Source organism: Fukomys damarensis, unplaced genomic scaffold (assembly GCF_012274545.1).
Source record: "Fukomys damarensis isolate Sample0158 unplaced genomic scaffold, DMR_v1.0_HiC HiC_scaffold_16, whole genome shotgun sequence".
In the NCBI taxonomy this organism is placed as follows: Eukaryota; Metazoa; Chordata; class Mammalia; order Rodentia; family Bathyergidae; genus Fukomys; species Fukomys damarensis.
In genome coordinates, this window is record NW_022900928.1 from 90,763,580 (window position 1) to 90,782,449 (window position 18,870).

An 18,870-nucleotide genomic window follows, 5' to 3' on the forward strand; every position below is an offset into this window, starting at 1 on the left:
AAGTAGAAAGAGGTTTTGATCTAGCCCCATGGACTGGGGTGGGGTTCTGGCAAAAATGGGGAGAAGAGCATCCTGAGAAACCACTGGGGATGGCACAGGTGAAGGTATGAGGGCTCTGAGGCACACAGGACACGCAGAGGCGTGACTGCAACATGGTCATGATCACTGTCAGGGAATGGTAGTATCCTCCAAATTCTCCTCTGTACCTATTGGGCTTACACTTGGAAACGGGAATTTTGCAGATATAACTGGCCAAGATGAATCATACGGGAGTGGTATGGGCCTTAAATCCAACGATTGGTGTCTTTACGGGACAGAGGAGATGAAGATCCCAACACAGAGGTACAGAAGCACACAGGAAAGCAGGCAGACTGGGCCTGAGTTGTGTATAAATCAAGGTGAGCCAGAGAGTTACTTGATACTTCCAGAAGCTAGGAAGAGGCAGGACAGCATTCTACCAACACATTTCAGAATAATTTTATACTTTTTTTGGCTGTTGTTACAAGGCATCACACTCAGGACCTTGTGCTTGCCAGACAGGCACAGCACCACTGGGCTACATTCCTGGCTATGCATTTCAGAATAAATGAGGCCTTGCCAGCACTTGATTTTGGACTCTTGTACTCCAGAATTATGAGAAAATATATTACTATGGTTGTAACCAGCAAGATTATGGTGATTTTTTGTGACCATCCTAATATTAGGATGTTATGACTATCCTAATACTCTTAGGCACGCATGTCTTAGAGACTTTAAAGGAAAGCACAGAGGGTGCCTCTCTCTTACTAGTGCTTTCTCATACTTGTTTGTGAACAGACACATGGCTCTCAAAAGTCACTTATTTTGATATTGAACCTCACTTTCTGTGCTATTTCCTTTACTAAGGTAAAATTGACATATATTTCAAGTGCATATATATTTAAAGCATATAGTATGTGCTTTTTTGTTGCATTATGAAATGATTACCATAATGAAGTTAATTCATATACCCATCATTTCACAGTTTTCCTTTTTGTGTGAGACCATTTAAGCTCTGCTCTTTCAGCAAACCTCAAGTATGCTATACATAGAATATTGTTAACTATAGTTACCATGCTGTATGTTTAATCCTCAAAACTTATTCATCTAATTAAAACTGTCTCCTTTCAGCAAGGTCTCTACATTCTCCTCTCCTGCAATCACCAGCAATTACCTTTATTTTACTCTTTGTCTTTGAATTTGACATTTTAAAAAATGATACTGTGCAGTAATTGTCTTTCTCTGAGTAACTCATTTCACTTAGCATGATGTCTCCCAGTTTCAAACAATGGCAACATTTTATTCTTTATACATCAGTGAATAATAATGCATAGGGTGTATGTGTAGGTACATAAAATATTTTCCTTGTGCATGCATCCATTGACTAACGTAGTTTATTTATATAATCTTGGCTGTTGGGAATAATGCTGCAATAAACATGGGAGTGTAGATATCTCTTCAGCACACTGGCTTCATTTTCTTTGGAGCTACACCCAGAAGTAGTATTTCTGGGTCATGGGTCATGTGGTAGTTTTCTTTTTTAATGTTTTGAAAAATCTTATATTGTTTTTCATAATAGTTATATCAACTTAATTTCCATCAATGATGTTTAAGCATTCCTTTTCCCTTATATCTTCAACATTTTGTGTCTGTTGTCTTTTTGATAATAGTCATATTAAATATGTGGGGTTATATCTTATTATGGTTTTGATTTGCATTTCTCTGTTGATTAATGATGGACATCTTCATTTGTTTCTTGACCATGCATCTGTCTTCTTTGGAAAATATCTCTTCAGGTCTTTTCTCGTCCAATTTGGTTTGGGTCCAGAATCACAGAAAGAATTAAATTTGTGAACTGAGGCAGCACTGTATCACACTTCGAGCTGTACATAAGAATTGCATGTTCTTAAGTGGAGTTATGATCTGTCTTTATTTGAGGACTAAGTTTGGCTTAAGGACATGTTTTTGGTTTTCAAGTTGACAAGGAAAGAATGTGCTGGTTGGGGTAATTTCAACTTGATTGGCTTGGGAGCTCTAAAAGTGACTAATAAAGCAAAAGCACACAGCCGGGTGAGTCTTGGGGGCTTAACTTTGTGGAATACATCTGGTCCCCGACCCCTTTTGCTCAGCCCTCTTCCCTGGGCTCTGCTTCTTGGCCTTTATGAGCTAAGCAACTTAGCTAAGCCATTTCCTTCTGCCATGATGTTTCTTCAGTGGTGCCAGGTGATGATGAACTTAATCCTCCAAGACCCAAGTAGAAATAAATCCATCCTTTCTCATGTGGATATTCTGTCTAAATGTTAAAAAAAACTGACTAATATAGTATGATATTAGCTGTGGGATGTTCATATATTGATACCCATGTTATTGGGTTGAGTTATATTCCTTCTTCACATATTTTTAATTTTTTAATCATGGAAAATATGTTGCACTTTGTCTAATTCTTTTTCCACATCTATTGAAATGACTGTTTAATTTTTATCCTTCATTCTAGTAATATGGTGTATCACATATATTAAATATTAATCACATATACTAATTTGCATATGTAGAATCATCTTTCATCCATGGGTGATCATGATGCATGATCCTTCTAATGTGGTTTGATATTATTTTATTGAGGATTTTACCATGCTTATTAAGGATACTGATCTGTAATTTTCTTTTTTACAATGTCTTTGTCTGGTTTTGCTATTTTGGACAATACTAAAATGAGTATGGAATTATAGTATTTTCTAGAGACCAATTCTGGCAAAAAGAAAGTCTATTTTGTACCAAATAACAGGAACAGTATCAAATGAAAGAAAAGTTTCTCTCTTATTGAGAAACAAAAATGATTCTGTTTTGAGATGCTACAACCCTCGAGGAGATGATCCCTTGTATAGGAAAGTAGAGTCTCATATGCCTGACTTTTTTGTTGTTTAGGAAACAAGAGGTATATGAATGTTCTTGTGGCTTTGTTTATGTATGGAGATAACAATTACAGTTTATATACTCAAAAATTTATTTAGTATTGACCAGGTACAAAGCAATGAGATAGGCACTCCTGTAAAACACAAAAAATAATGTTCAGTGCCCTGGCTTGTTGCAGTGGATATTTAGAGAGCTTGCTTCAATGTAATTTGGGTTCTGAGGACATAGAGGCTGGTATGAGGTATATACCACAATAAGTGTGTGTTATATGACTTGAGTTTTGGCTAAGATCTAAAATAAGAATTTTCAATGTGTTTATTAATGTATATTGTTCATGGTCCAAGGAAGACCTGTGTGGTCTATTCTCACTAATCATTTTAATGTAAAAATTCTTATGTCTTTGTTTTTTATCAGTTTTAATAACTGATTTATAATCTTACTTATTGTTCTTATACACGGAATGCCTTTCTTTATAAAGGAGTAAATATCAGTAGTAGATTATAGAGCCTTTGACCCATATCCTCAATTTTTATTGGTAAGTTATTCCCCAAAATATATTATGTGAATCATTCCTGCTTATCACCATTTTATTTATTCTTACTCTACAATGGCTGAGAAAAAAATATTACTATTTTTCTGACTTCACTTGAATACTTTTCAACCTTAGATTTAAATATAAATCTAAAAGACTTCATAAATCTATAAGCACTTACTTTAAAAATAAGTATACATTTCTACTTGCTCTAAACTGCATTCCTGTGATCTTTGGGGCCATTTGAAATATACATAAAGCCCTAGCTCTGTCTACAAGTCACATTGCAGAAGCACAGAGCCAGAATTTCTCTGCCTGTGGCTTTATGATTTGAAGGTTAAAATACTCTTCCTCTCCCCTTCCACTCTACAGGCTTCTCATTTGAGCTTTTTCTTTCCACTTCCTAAAGTCTTCCTTCTTTGGTTGAAAGGTGGTAAGTAGCCACACACTTGGAAAAAGAACCAGAACAGAAGTTAGAAAAGAGGTGCTTCCAAACTTCCTAGTAAGAAGACTGTAAGAAACATTTCAGGCAACTGCTTTTTTTTTTGAGACAGGGTCTCACTGTGTAGTTGAGACTGACCTGGAACTCATTATGTAGCCCAGGCTGGTCTCATACTCACAGTGATCCTCCTGTCTCCACCTCCTGAGTGCTGGGATTACAGGTGTGAACCACCACGCCTGGCTACAACTGCTTTTTTAAAAGGCATAATCTCCAATTTTAATGCACCATAACAGAAATAAATTTCCCATATTATCTAGTAAGTCACTTGAAAAATTGTTTAAGTATTCTTCACCTTTTTTAGTGTACAGACAACAAACTCACTGTCCCAACCATCAATGCTGTATTTATGGCATTTAAGAACACAAAAAAGAAGAGCTTCTCAAATTTCAAGTATGATTTTCCCACTGGGCTTCCTAATTAAAAACATAATGAAAACACTGTTTTCTAAAACTAATAAATAGGAGGACTGCTGGAACCTAAATGATCCCAGCGTGAAAATTATACTTTGTGTAGATTAAAGTTGTGTTTTGATTCCCACGTGTGAAATTGATGTTAATCAAGCATCAGACTGAACCCTTTCCTTGGATAAGTAACCTCATGTGGCAGAAGTTAAGGCCTGACATTCATTGTTCTCATCTGAAGAGGGTGGTGCTTGGGAAGCTGTACGGTGAGAACAAGTTGGAAAACAAAGTACCAGTTTGGGTGCAAATTGGAATTTTAATTCCAAGTCCTTAGAATTTTTTTTTTGTAAGCAAATGACGTGGGCTTTCAATTCATATGCTTTTACTATGTTCAAAGTCTTTTGGCATCTAGCCTCTATGTACAAAGGATATGAGGACATGTTTTCTATTAATAAAATCTTCCTTGATAACTAGTAGCAATTCAAATATTTCATAATAACATTTTCTTCAGTATTATTTCTGCTTTTTAAATCAGTCTGTATCTAATTTTATTTCTAAGATTTGTGTTAGCCCAAAAAACTAGTTTAGGCTATAGAAATTAAACTCAAATAGAAATTATCTCTTTTTGGTGGATTTGAGGCAAAGTCACTGGGTTGAAGAAATTTTTGAAAGATAGGATTTGGTTACCTTTTATCTGGTAATAGTAGAAATCATCACCAAACAGTAGATGTAGCAACAATGAGAGAAGAGGAAGACTCTCCACAGTTGCTTATCCATCACTGATTCCATATGCCCTCTAGTCCCTGTTACACCTCAGCACCCTTTGGCCTGATACCTTGTGGCCAGTCAGTCAAATGGTCAGCTGAAGAGAAGTGTGTTGTGATTTCTCGGGACTTTCCATCAGGTGTAGTAATCAAAGAGAAGTAGGTGCTTGGTTAACAACCAAGCAGCAAGTGCTGCTGCCTCAAGTTTCCTACCTACTTTATTTCAGGACATTTAGTAAAAATGTACAGATCCAAACCCCTACCCCCATCTGCTGTTCCACAAGGAAGAAAGAAAATCTTTATTAATTGAGAGTCTCTCTTTTCTTCTCTAGCATGGATTAAACCACTTTAATTTTAAAATGAAGCTAAAAAGGAGAAAACAGTTCTTTTAGACCGTGAACTACCAAAGCTCTCATTAAGTGTCTTTGCTAGGATAGTTTAGAGCTTTGCAAAACAGTAGATGTGGCCTGCTCAAATCCAAGGCTTATGAGTTCTGGAAGTCTATGCTGATATCACTGACAACATAATGAAGCCTTGCTGTCCTAGCATTTTCTGAGTCAGGACACATTTTCCAATGGATGCTTGGATGTTTTCTCAGTGGGGAAAAGCACAACATAACCATATGGTGGAGAACACACACAGGAGTTTCTAGACCTCTGATTTCCATTGCTGTAATGTGGATGGAAAGAATTTTCCTCTCTCTGGCCAAACTGCTAAAGGTGTTTGTCTAGTCCAACTGGAGGCCCCCCTTGGATCTCTTCAGCAGAGTGAAAGTTGTTCACATGACTTGGCAAAGCAAGGTATGTTTAACTGATATCTCAACAGGCTTGGATAATGGCAGAGTATATTATTAGGACACTTTGATGCTTGCTAATGAGTGATGACAGCAGTTTTGTAGGTGACAACATTGTCTAGCATTTGGTCACATTTGGTGTTGGCATGTGTGGTGACAAGAAAGTTCTTTCAAGAGTAAGGTAGGCATATTTTGCAGACGGAGCTAACATCCCAGCTGTGGGACAAAATTATATGAAATCAAGGAACTCTAAGCCACTGGATATTTTGTCACTTTGCTTAAAAATAAGATTATACTCTTTGGTCAATTCCATATCTATTTATAGTATTGCATATTTACTTGACTAGATTAGAAGATTTTCAAATTCCATGAAAATTTGGAAGATGTCAGATGTGAGAATGATCCCAAAAATCTAACAGCAAAATTTTCTTGGAAACTGCTGCATTTTCCATGGGAAAATTTGTTTCTTTCTGATTCAAATCTAACAGGAGGATGTTGTTTAAAAGGATAAAATATTTCATCCCAGATGCCAACAATCCAGCATACTCTTTTTGGAGGGATTAGAAAGGAAGAAGGAAAGCAGCAGGCAGCATCAACAACAAAATGAATGAATGAAGAGTGTTGTTCACTGTGATTCTGTCAAAAAAAAAAACACACACACACACACAAAAAACAAAAAAACAGGAACCTCAGATTCCCTTCACATGAATTGGGAAAAGCAATGAGATTCATTACAGGTAACTTTTTTCAGAGGAAAATTTTGGCAAACAAACCCAGGAGTTGAATTCAAAGTTATGAATTTGACACATGTGGGTTACAGCTGGAAAAGATCCAAAGGGAGGAAGCCTCTCCTTCTGCCAGATTTAGATTAATAATCTCAACACAATCTGAAAACTTGGTTTGTGAACCAAGATTATACTGTTAGCTAAATACAGTAATACCTCAGTTCATGAATGCTTCTGGTTGCAAACAGAAATTCTGCTTCCCTTTGAGGACTCTGAATTGGATGACACACATGAACATAGCCATCTTCCCCAGAATCATGGAATGGATTGAATTCATAAACTGAGGTACCACTACATTTGAGGCACTCTTTATAAAGCAAAAATACTATCACTTCTTGTATTTCTAACTTTTTTAAAATTGGCATTGCACTTTTCAGTTCAGAAAATGTTGACAGTTGAGGGAGAATTATCAAATAATCCAAATGGTTGTTCAAAAGCAGTGTGTGAACATTGTTTGGAAGCTTCACATTTCCTCCTTGTTCAGAAATAATCAAGTCAGTAGTCCAAAAAAGACTTTACATCATTTATAGCTTTTTTTTTCTTCTAAAAAGTATTGTTTTATGGTTAAACAAAAAAGAGTTGGGAAGAATTAGCTCCAAAGCCACACTTTGATGGTGAAGTATTGAAAGAGCTCCACCTCCTTAGCTAACTCTCTGCTACTCAACTCTGCACAATACTGTTCCTTTAGCAGAGTCAATGTCTTCCTCTGTTCTACACATACTACATGTTACATTTTATATCTAGATGTCCCTGCAAAGCCTCATGTCCTCATAGGTAGGGTTCGGGGAAGTGAATGGATCATAGCGTGTGATACTGGAGAAGTCTACTGATGAGTATATAGCTAACTGTGGTGTTGGGAAGTGAAGCCTTTTCTTAGGAGGTGGGCCACTGGGGGCATAATATGGAAGAGTCTATCTTCCTCCCTCCTCCTTTGAGCTCCCTATGCTTCCTGTAACCATTCCATGAGCCATTCCCCTCTGCCATGCTTCTCTGTCTTGCTGCCCTGCCTTGGAGCCAAATGATTATGGACTAAACCATATGGTCAGGTAATGTCACAGCAACAACCCCACTCCTGGTACCAACTTTCTGTGTTAGTTACTTTTCTGTCATTCCTGAGACAAAATATGGGACATGCAAAGTTAAAAGGGAAGGGATTTATTTGGCTTACAGTTTGTAGAAATTTCAGTCCATAACTGGCCTGCTCCAAGTGAGGGATGACAAACAGGCAAGGCAGAGCCGGGACAACATGGCACCACAAGGCAGTAAAGGTAACAACAGGAAGGTTAACAGTGTCTCTCTGCCCCTTTAATTGTATTCACACTATTTAGGTTGGGTAGCACTCACACCCTTAATCCTAGTGTCCTTGAGCCTAGCATTGCACTGTGAATTAATTCCAGCTTCACATACTCTATCTCAATCCTATGACCACATGAGGCTTTGGGGAGGGGGGAACCTAGACCCAAACTATAACAGTAGGGTAGTAAACCAGCTCTACAAAACCATCTTGAATTTATAGGGTTTGACAATTTCTGTGGTAAAATTTCTCCCACCATGACCTGGTTTAAACTATCATGATTTACCTCAGTTCAGCAATCAGCTCATGAAATTCCTGAAAATTTAACAATTAATTCTGTTTCTCTGAAGAATCTTGAAAGCATTAATTCAGAATTCTGTTTCTACATGAATATTTCTCTATCTTGGCTCATCCCTACCACCCTTCTACATAGTGTCATGGCACCAGTTTGGCTCATAAACATCTGCTACTTTCTACTAAATTATTAATATTTCCTAACTATCCCATTTCCTCTAAAAATACTCCATCTACTCCATAAGGGAATGACTGTTTTCTATACTTCTGTACTCATATAGTTAATGTAACATTGATGCATATTATTGAAGGAGTTAGAGATACCTATGAATTGGAGAGAATCCTATACACAATGGTCTGTAAAACTAAGGACTTGCAATACAAATTTAGTAACTAATTTCAATATGAAAGCAAAATATAGTTTGATTTGTCAGAAATGTAAAAGATCAAAGGAGGGATGCAAGCTATTTTGAACTCTAATTCTTTCTGCTCTTTGCATAGACACAAACCTCTCTGAAATTTCCTTTCATATATTCAAATTAAACTGGACTCTTTTCTTCTATTCCTTTGCCTTGTAACCCAACTTGACAAATGTGTAGAGATGGTGTTTTCTATTCCTTCCTCTCTGTGCTCAGAACCTTGGGAGAGACTTTCAGTGGGACTCAGGGTACAGAAGAGTTTAAAGAAAAATGCCAACTCCCTAAAGACCGAGCTCTGGCATTTTCTAGCCTCTGAGAAGTTCACAAGATCACAGCCTGACTCTAGGCACACTGCTTTTTAATATGCATTTGCAGATCAACTTTTTTTTGCAAAAGTTCAAAGAGAAGAAATATATTTTTGAAACTATTGAAAGAGCCTTTGTAAAAATGAAATTAAATACTTTCTTTGTATTTTAATCTTAGCCATGGTTCCACAGCAAGGAATGAAAGAAGGGATTAATTTGAAATTTGGGCTGTCTTAGGAATGTAAAGGTCCTTAGGCTGTGTGTCTCCAAATGACCTGCAGTATTTTAATCCAATGTAATTTATTTAGTCATGGCTGAAAGACAAAATGGTGTTTAAACCCTCTTCCAACATTTCTACCCAGGTAGCACTTTTTCTGTTTCTCTCCATCTTATCTGTAGATGCCAGGTGACAAGGTAAGGAAAGAAGCTGCAGGGTGACTGTTTCTTTTTGTAATAAGTGCAGCTTCTGGAAGTGATACCACTTGTCACTGTTTCCCTTTTTCCCCCTTATGCATTAGCTGTGGCAAGGAAGTGAGCATCTTGTCCAGTGAACACACAGCCTAGCAAGGGCTTCCTATTATTTTAACGGTACACATTCTATCAAAGCTACTGCAATCACTTCAGCACCATGGTGAGGTTATACTTCTTTACCCTAATTTCTTCCTACCTGGTAAGGGAAAAGCAAACTAAAAAGCAAAAATACAGTAAATATAATTAGAAAATATAAGCTGAAACCATAAACAGTTGCTTAAAATTGCCCCAAACTGCAAAAATTATAATGAAATATTATTTTTATGTTTTCCCCATGTGTCTACATTTACTGATATTTTGTAAACATGAGAAGAATCAAACTAGACTATAAAAAGTGAGTATATGGTGAACTTATCCATATTTCACAATTCCAGTGAACCAGAGATATGGAAATGAAGTACAGTTATAAGAATTTTTATTTTTAATTAAATTATACACTTTTTGGAATGAGTATTTAACACAATTTTCGATTAATTCTGCTTTTTTTTTTATCCTGTACCCACCCTCAACATCTATCCCACATGGAAAACACTGTCAGCTCTCCGTGTACTGATGAATGAACTATGTGATGGCAGAAATGTAGGTTCTAACTGTCCAGTGGTCCCACAGTTGTGTCTCAGAGCCACTCCATAATGACAGGGACACTGCACACCTGAAGTAGCTTATGGTGTTGGGATCAAATGAGGTAAAACTGGAAGAATTTGGAAGGTGTTCACTTGATACAAAGAAGTACAATCTGCTTACTTATTACCATGTCCAGATTAGAAAGAAAAAATTCACTTTTGCTCATGTATTGACTGGTATAGCCATTTTGTCTCCTGATAAAGCCTTGTATCTTTTGGGGAAGCACTTGCTTAAAGATTCAGATGATCTGCAATCTTTTCCTTGATAATTGTTTTGGGGGGGATACCGGGGATTGAACTCGGGTCCTTGGGCTTGCAAGGCAGGTCACTGAACCACTGAGCTAAATCCCTGGCCCTCCTTGATAATTATTAATATAAAAATGTTATCTATATACTGAATGAAGACCTTTCAATGGAAGTATCCTGGTACAACTTATAATAAGAGAAAACCTCAGCCGGATGATTTGTGAGAATCAGTTACTTATACAAATTCTTCAAAATTAGGATATAAAACAAGGCATGGTGGTACACACCTATAAACGCAGCTGCTGTAGAGGCTGAGTTAGGAGCATGTGAGTTTGAGGCCAGCCTGGTCAACTCAGTGAGACCCTGTCTCAAGAAAACAAAACAAAAAACAAAAATGTTGTTTTCTAAATTATGAATTACCTCAATGAACAATATTTCATTTACTGACCAAGAGGGTATTTTGGTTCAGAGAAGAAAAGTGTTATGTCCAAAAAGAGAACACCAAGAAAGCACAAAGGAGGGTAGAGATGGAGAGCTGTGTGAGGGAAAGAGGATTCACTTTGAATGCTTGTTAGTTTTGCTGCCAGTGACCTGGGTCAGGAATCCTGAAGAGTGGACCTCACCCTCTGTGGCCTGGAGTGAAATCCACACTAATGTGCCAAGAATGTTTGAGGAAACGGGTTTATAATGCATGGGAGATAGACTTTGTCTTAGAACTAGGAAAGTACATCTGGTGGGGGAAAAAAAATGAGGTTGACCCTTTAGCCTGAGAATATGAGGATTTGATATCAGAACCTTTGATTTCAGACCCTAAGTGTTTTTCTCTCCATGATGACCCTGTACCAAAGAAACACATAATATGGTATGATAAGTCAAAGAATTGCGATGTTCATCTTATTCAAATTTTGCATCAAATTGAAACTAAACTTGTTATTTACTAGTCAATGTTTAAGCATATCTCTATTTTAGAATAGCTCAACAGTCAAGCAGCACAGCAGTTTTCTTCATTCTATGATGTAAGGCATCATTTTTGTAACAACTTACTTTGCTATTCTCTATTCCCATAATTACTTTAATGAATGGTGATATGGTCACTTAATATGGCACAGAACTGTCTTCAAAGGTTATTAGAAATGTGTAGTTTTGTTTGCTGGTATACTCAGTTCCTCCACATGATTTCTCCAAATAATTTATGCCTTCTGGGTTTTTTTCTGCTCATATTACTGTCACTATGCTCTTATGTTTTCCAGTAATCCATGTTTTATTCTTTGCTCTTCTTTTTAAATTTTCTTTTCCTCCCTTAGCTTTACTCTCTGTCTTTGTAGTTTTACTATCTTCATAAATTTGTATAATGGGCATTGATTTACAAAAAATAAGAAACAGCTCTTATATTCTCTGGCATTTTTGATTAACATCTTCTCCACTAAACACTTGTAGGCTAGGTGGGCTCTGAGTATAAAATGGTAGAAAAAACTTGGCAGCATCTCCTTCCAGAAATTATAGTCCAGGGGAAGAAACCAACATTATTAAAGAATCACAAATAATAAAAGCAAAATCACAACCATTACTCAAAGGGAGTTGTATGTCTGAGACTAAGAGCATTTAACCTAATTACACAGTCATGGAAAACTTCCGCAAAGATGACTATTGAGCTAAGATCTAAAGAATGAGTAGAAATGTACTCAGCAAAGCAGAGAGGGAGGATTTGCCAAAGTCCTATGGAGAGGGCAGTGGCACTGGAGGAAAGATGAAGGCAGGCATCAGAAATTAAAGGAGGTCAATATGACCGAGGGGGGTGAATGAGAGGAAAAGTATGGTAGAAAACTGTTTAGTCACAGCCACACTAAGTAGTACTTTGTAAGCCAGTTGAATTTATAGCTCATGGATGGAGTACAACTCTAGAGGGCTAAATACCTAAATTTTCTCTTAGATGCACAACATTATTCTACCAATGACACCTTGCTTTTTAACCATGCTAAAACTCCAACTTACCATCAGTGAAACTTAAACTGTGCTAGACACAAATGGATAGATTTCTTGTGCTAGTAAATCTAAGTGTTTACGTTCTTGGTGAGTGTGATACTGCAAGCAGGTAGAATTATATTCTATAATTTTTAAAAATTGCTTTGAATTAAAGCACTTACGGGTATAATGGATCATAAATAACATGGTATGGGCTATTGAAGTTGACTGCACTTTTCACATATGCAATGGTAAGGTGTAGTGCCATTTTTGGTTTACAAATTTATGAACCTATAGTAATAGCTTCAAACAATAGCACACAGAACAGGTGCCATTATATATTTAAACTTTTCTCTAACACTGGCTAGTGAAAATTTTATACATACATTGTACAGTATCTTAATTTTTTCTCATCTCTGAGATATAGTACTGATACTCAAAATTTAAAGGAGAAGAGGTTTATTTTTGCTCAGGGACATTTAGTCCACGGTTAGCTGGCGCAAATGTAGAAATGGCATGGTAAAAGGGCCTGCCATAGAAAAAAGCTTCTCAAATAGTGGTATCCAGGAAGCAGAGAGAGAAGGGAGAATCTGGGAAGGGATGCAGACCCTTTCAAGTCATGAGCCCGAGTCCAGTGACCGCCTCTTCCAATCAGGCCCACCTCCTAACAGCACTCTCAGCTATAACACTTGCATGAGCCAATCACCTTCCAAAAGCTCCACCTCTGAAAATATGAAGCTTTTTGGGGACATTCTGGATCTAAACCATAGCACAGAGTCACATTAATACTCCCATAATGTAAAAATTGGAACAGATTCTTATACGTCATCTAGTTTAGATCCTGTTATTACCAGTAGAAATAATATGTCTATAGTATGAGGATGTGCTTTCTCTGTTAATAAAAAGATATCTGGAAAAATATTTTCTCTCAGCATGAGCTTCAAAGTTACTTTAAATTTCCATTCCCAAATATTGCTTGTCTTTGCTAAATACCAAAATATTATCCTTTACCCTACTTGCTCTTGTTAAGTTATCATATCCTGAAGGATATTCCAGAGAAGTTTCAGGCAAATCTACATAAAAGTAATGTTATATGTAAGATTAACTTGGTTCTTATGTGGGATGTAGTCACATTGAGTAATACTTCAGTTCACAGATGCTTCTGTTGACAAACAATTAGGTTCAAAAACAAATCACTTGGCAAAATTTTGCTTCTATTTGCAAACTCCACACTGGGTGACAAATACAACCATGACCATCTTCCTCACATAAACACAGATGTAGTTATATTCCCCCAAACTGTAAAACAAATTAAGTTCATAAATTGAAGTTATCACTGTGTCAAGGAGAAAAAATACCCCATCAAACCTCGAGAGAAGGAATAGCTGCTTGAATTTAATTTATGTAAATTAGGGCCATGATTATGAAAGTATAAGGAATACATGTGGAAAAATAAGATGATAATTAGATGGCAAAGAACATGTGGTGTCTTGAAAATTAAGCTTGGAGACAACTGAAAGTATCTATACTGCATCACTAAGACAAAAGGCTGTCACTGTAAACATGAAGTTCTATTCACAAGAAAGATGCAATCTTATGCTGCTGGGAGGGTAAAGCAACAAGCAGTTAGTATATAACAAAAAATTTTTTTTCAAAGGATTCTTTTACTCTCTTTGTCATGGTTATTATGTTCAGATACACTACTAGTAGTCCTTAGAAATTCATTGAGAATACAGTAACTGCATAAGAAGAATTTTTAACACTGCAAAAAGTTGTTATATTTTCACTTGTCACAGTCTATCCTCTTCTGGACAATGAAACTTGGCTTGCCCTTTCATAGGAAAGGGACCACTTACTGTCATCAGCTTTCCTGGTGAGACTTCCTCACCAAAGGATGACATTGTGACCTTTCAGGGGAGTGGTCTCCATGTCTGCCCTCTACATTGTGAACAATTTATTTGAAAATCTCCAATTATAAACAATTAGATGTATGTCTGAGGGGCATCTAGACTACCTTCAATGCTATTCAATTCTTCTGGAATAAAGTACTATGGGAGCCAGTCATAGTCTTCAGGCCCAGATCTGCTATGGAAATGGTAGCAAGCAATGGATGTAGAAATGAATTAAGTGACACATTGTGTGATCCATGTGATCCAAACAATTATTGGTATGGAAGTTTAGAGCAGAGGAGCAATTTCAGATTAAAGGGATGAAACATTGAGAATATATCAAGTGCTATCTACAACAAAATTCTTCCCTGAACTTTCTGTAAAGGTTCATCTTAGTTAATCTCACCATGGCATCTTTTTTATTTTTTAAAAATTTGAAATTTTATTAATGTCATTGGTACATTTAATGTATATAATATAATGACATTCACTGTTCAGAATTTGTACCTTTATTTAATCAATCTTGATTCTTATTTTTCTCCAATCCCCTGCCCTCCCTTCAACCCCTATCCTCCCTCCCAATCTACAAAGACTTTGTTTCCATTATTTTTTATTTTCTCACATTGATTCAATTCCCCCTTCTTTCCTTTCCCCAATCCCTCCCCATTTCCCCTTCCTCCTTGTCCCTTTTCTTCCTATTTCATATTATCTATTATACCTTTTAGTTCTTATTTACACTTTCAGTTTCTCACACTAGAAATGAATAGACATTTCTCAGACAAAAGTAGAAATAGTATATAAACATACAAAAAAAACGTTCAACATCACTGATCATCCGAGAAATGAAGATTAAGTGCTGAGATTCCACCTAGCCCCAGAAAGAATGGCTGCTATCACAAAGTCAACCAATAACAAATGCTGGTGGGCTGTGGGGAAAGAAGAATACTGCTCCACTGCTGGTGGGAGTGTAGATTGGTGCAACCACTGTGGAGAGCAGTATGGAGATACCTCAAAGAACTAGTATTGGAAGTCCCATTTGTTCCCCTGCTGTGTATCTCACCATGGCTTCCTGATGTGGGTGCTGGTACTGAATCCATTTCATAAAAAAGAAAACTGGAGCCTAGGCAATTTAAGTGGCCACAGGGTCAGAGAGTAGATAATAGAGCTAAGGCTAAGCAGTGTGATCTAAAAAAAAAAGCTGATATGGTTCACCTCGCTTGAACAGTTACACATCAGTCAAAAAACTGTGATCTCATCTGGATCAAGAGTGGACCAGTATAGGAAATTGGCTAAAACATTTTGTAGCCTAAAGATAATGTTTAAAGTTCTATATTTAGTTTACTAAACTTTAGATTTTAGTTGACTTTTTTTTTAGAATATCATTATTTAAAACTGGAATAATTTCTGTTCAAAAGGAATACTTGGTCTTTTGCAAGAAATGAGGTAAAATACTTAACTTGGGGATCGTTTATCCAAAATGGTTGGAATAAAAAGTGTTTCAGATTTCAAGTTTTTCTATTTTGGTCTTGGATATTTGCATAAACCTTACTGGTTGAGTATCCAAAATGCTATAAACTACAAAATTTGGAGCTCAGTGTCAGTACTGAAAAGTTTCATATTTTAGAGCAGTTTGGAATTTCTGATTGTGGTGCTCAATCTATAACACTAACTAGGTTCAACACCATGGAAAACAATGAATGACTGGAGCCAGCAGCTTTCTGGTCTTCTGACATCTAAGAGCCATCAGCAACCTTGAGTCAATGGGAGTACGGAGAGTTCTAGGAAACTCACATAATGCCAATGTTCTTGCTATGAATGCAGCCTTTGACTTTGTACCAATGCAGAATTTTTCATTGCATGTCAAACTTGAAGGTATATATTATATCTTCTTACATTATGTTATGGGCTGTGCCAGATGTCTGAGTTGCTTTACTTAATCCATGAGAATACTAAGAGATGTGTCAAATGTTCCTCTAGGGAAGTAAATCGCTTCAATAAGCTATGAGGGATATTCTTCAGAACAAAATCCTTTCTTAAAACATGTAATATGGGCCTTTTAATCCCCATTTACTCAAATACCTGATATTTGGGACATTCACCTCATTTAGGCAAGGCAACAAGGGATCAAGTTTGCATTATTTTAAAAAACAGTGCTTTTATAGCATCATAGCAAATGGAACAAGAAACAAAGTAAGGAGCAAGGGAACATGAGATCATTGCCCTCCTTCACACTTAGAGCTAGCTGTTGGAACCAAACTCAAATATGACTTTGAGAGACTTTCAGTTATTTCTCTTAAAATCCAAGGGTCAACTACTCCGTCCACAACATGTATTATTTTAAGCCTCTTTATCTTGGTGATGTATTTTAATGATGGAAACAGCTATTTTAAAAAATCACAACCTTTTCAGTTCAATATCAAAGTAATCATTGAAGTGGAACCTTGTAACCATCACCATTTTTTTTATCTTTGTCTTTAGCTATCATTTTTATATTTCAGAAACAAGGTCTCCTAAGATTAAATGTGGTATTGATAACATATCATACAGAGTCTACTGATAAGATGAAAGTTTTTCCAAAGTAAATTATTTGAGTATCATAATTGTATATAATGAATACCATATACTGAAAGCCAACATTTTGGTACAGTTAATAAGAAACAGTTTTAGCTATAAATCCTTTCTTTTAACCAATTCCATTACCAGTCACTTTTGTCCTTTCTTTATTAATACTTTTCTATATGAAATCACTGTACTGATGATGAAACTACTGTGTCTCTGGTATGATTCTTAAACATCTTCTCACTAGTGTTAGTTTTTCTAAAAGTCTTTTTTGACTATTTTAAAAATATGTGTAAAATATTAGTAAGTGAAGAAAAATAAGTTACAGTTTTTCTTGGTTTAAGTCTCATAGAACATTCTAAAAATGATTTCTTACTGTATCTTACTATGAAAAACAATATGGAAAGGCTGAGAGAACCATACTGCATTTTTACTGTTCCCAGGACGCTAGTCCGGGACTATTTTACTTCACATGTCCTAAAAGCAAAGCAAAAGAGAAATAAGCTGTATAATTAGAGGGCTTAGATATAAAAGCTTCAGTGTACAGGCTATTAGTGCATAAGAGAGGGTTGGATCTCTTTTTCTTTCCCTTTCCCCACTCCCTACTCACATACACCTGTGCATAAACATACAGACACTATACAACACACGATCCTCTTGTCTCAACTGTATATTTGATGGCAAGTCTATTTTCAAAATGAGTTGTAAAATGGCAATGCATTACTGAATAATTCGTATCATTATGTATTTACTGTGCTTTGATTTTAAAAGATTATTTTTTATTTAACCTTTCAGGATAAAGCTATATAAAAGAAAATGTTAGCTATATTTTACTAGTCATTTTGGTACATTACTTTTTAGTAGTCTTAAAGTTTTAGTTTCTCATGTCTTTTGTATTTTAGATACACAACTTCAATGGACTACATTCCACTTTCCGACTCATTTATCTGATCTAAAAAACAACCAAAAACCAAAATGTCCACGATCAAATACTTGAGCTAAAGCATAAAGCAATCATTACCCAGAAACAAAATATCCAAATTACACTCTATCTGTCCCTCTCTGATAAATTGATAGATGAGGGTCCACTCAGAAAAATACCACTGATAAATGACACCGCACTCATAATGTCTGGACAGACAGGGCTTAAACTCAGAAAGGTGAATCCAAGTTCTGTGTTCGGATCTCAAACACGGAACCCTGGAAACATCGGCCCTTCCTTATGAGAGAATGAATTTTGACAATCAGAATGCTACTTTTTGGAGGAACAAAAATGGAGTCTGAGTTTTTCAGAATCAAGGGATGTATGCGGTGTGTGGATAATTCAGGTTGCTATGCGTTAAAGCCTCAATGAAGACCCGTGATTCTCATGCAATTACGAGATTAAAGTGAGATAAATTGGCACTCACAGTTGTGGCAGGTGGCCCCGCTGTAGCCTGTCTCATCACAAGTGCATTTGAAGCTGTCCCACGTTTGCGAGCACTTCCCACCATGCTCACAGTGATTGGGCACACATCTGTCGGAAAAAGAGAGACAAACAGAAATAAACCAACACACAGACGAGATTTATGAATGGCCAAATTCCAAGCTGCTTGGCCAATATATCATCTCAATGCCAGGCTGCCTTACTGTGGCAATTAATCCTTGTTAGTTTAAGCAGATTAATATGATTCATGATGGAAGGTGCCAAGCACAGGAAAGATAATCTATCACAGGCCCGGTGTTTCCCATTTTTGAGTAAACAGCAAATACAGACACTCAGTTGAGGGATCATTTGCATATCACAGATTCATTTTATTTTATTTTTTTACCTCTAGACAAAGACAATAGCTATGTTCCTGCCTGACGAGAGATGGAAGACAAGCCATCTTGGTTTCTGTTCTATTTTCATCTTTATTTAGACCCAATCCAAGCTAAAGATGAGTGACACTAAATTTTCCATAAAAATTTCAATTTTTGAAATAATGCTAGGCAAAAAGCCAAGAAATATACTAACATGATAAAGATTTCTAAATCTTCAGAACACTCCATCATATATAT

General features: G+C 36.4%; 1 protein-coding gene across 3 annotated transcripts in view; it reads right to left on the reverse strand.

Annotated features, from left to right (window-relative positions):
• Cntnap2 (contactin associated protein 2) overlaps positions 1-18,870 on the reverse strand; it is a 2,025,293-nt gene that overhangs the window by 809,799 nt on the left and 1,196,624 nt on the right. For all 3 annotated transcript variants that reach the window (XM_010638580.2, XM_033764477.1, XM_019209676.2), the window contains one exon: positions 18,240-18,346. In XM_010638580.2, coding sequence (XP_010636882.1) covers positions 18,240-18,346 — 107 coding nt within the window. The remainder of the gene's footprint in view (positions 1-18,239; positions 18,347-18,870) is intronic.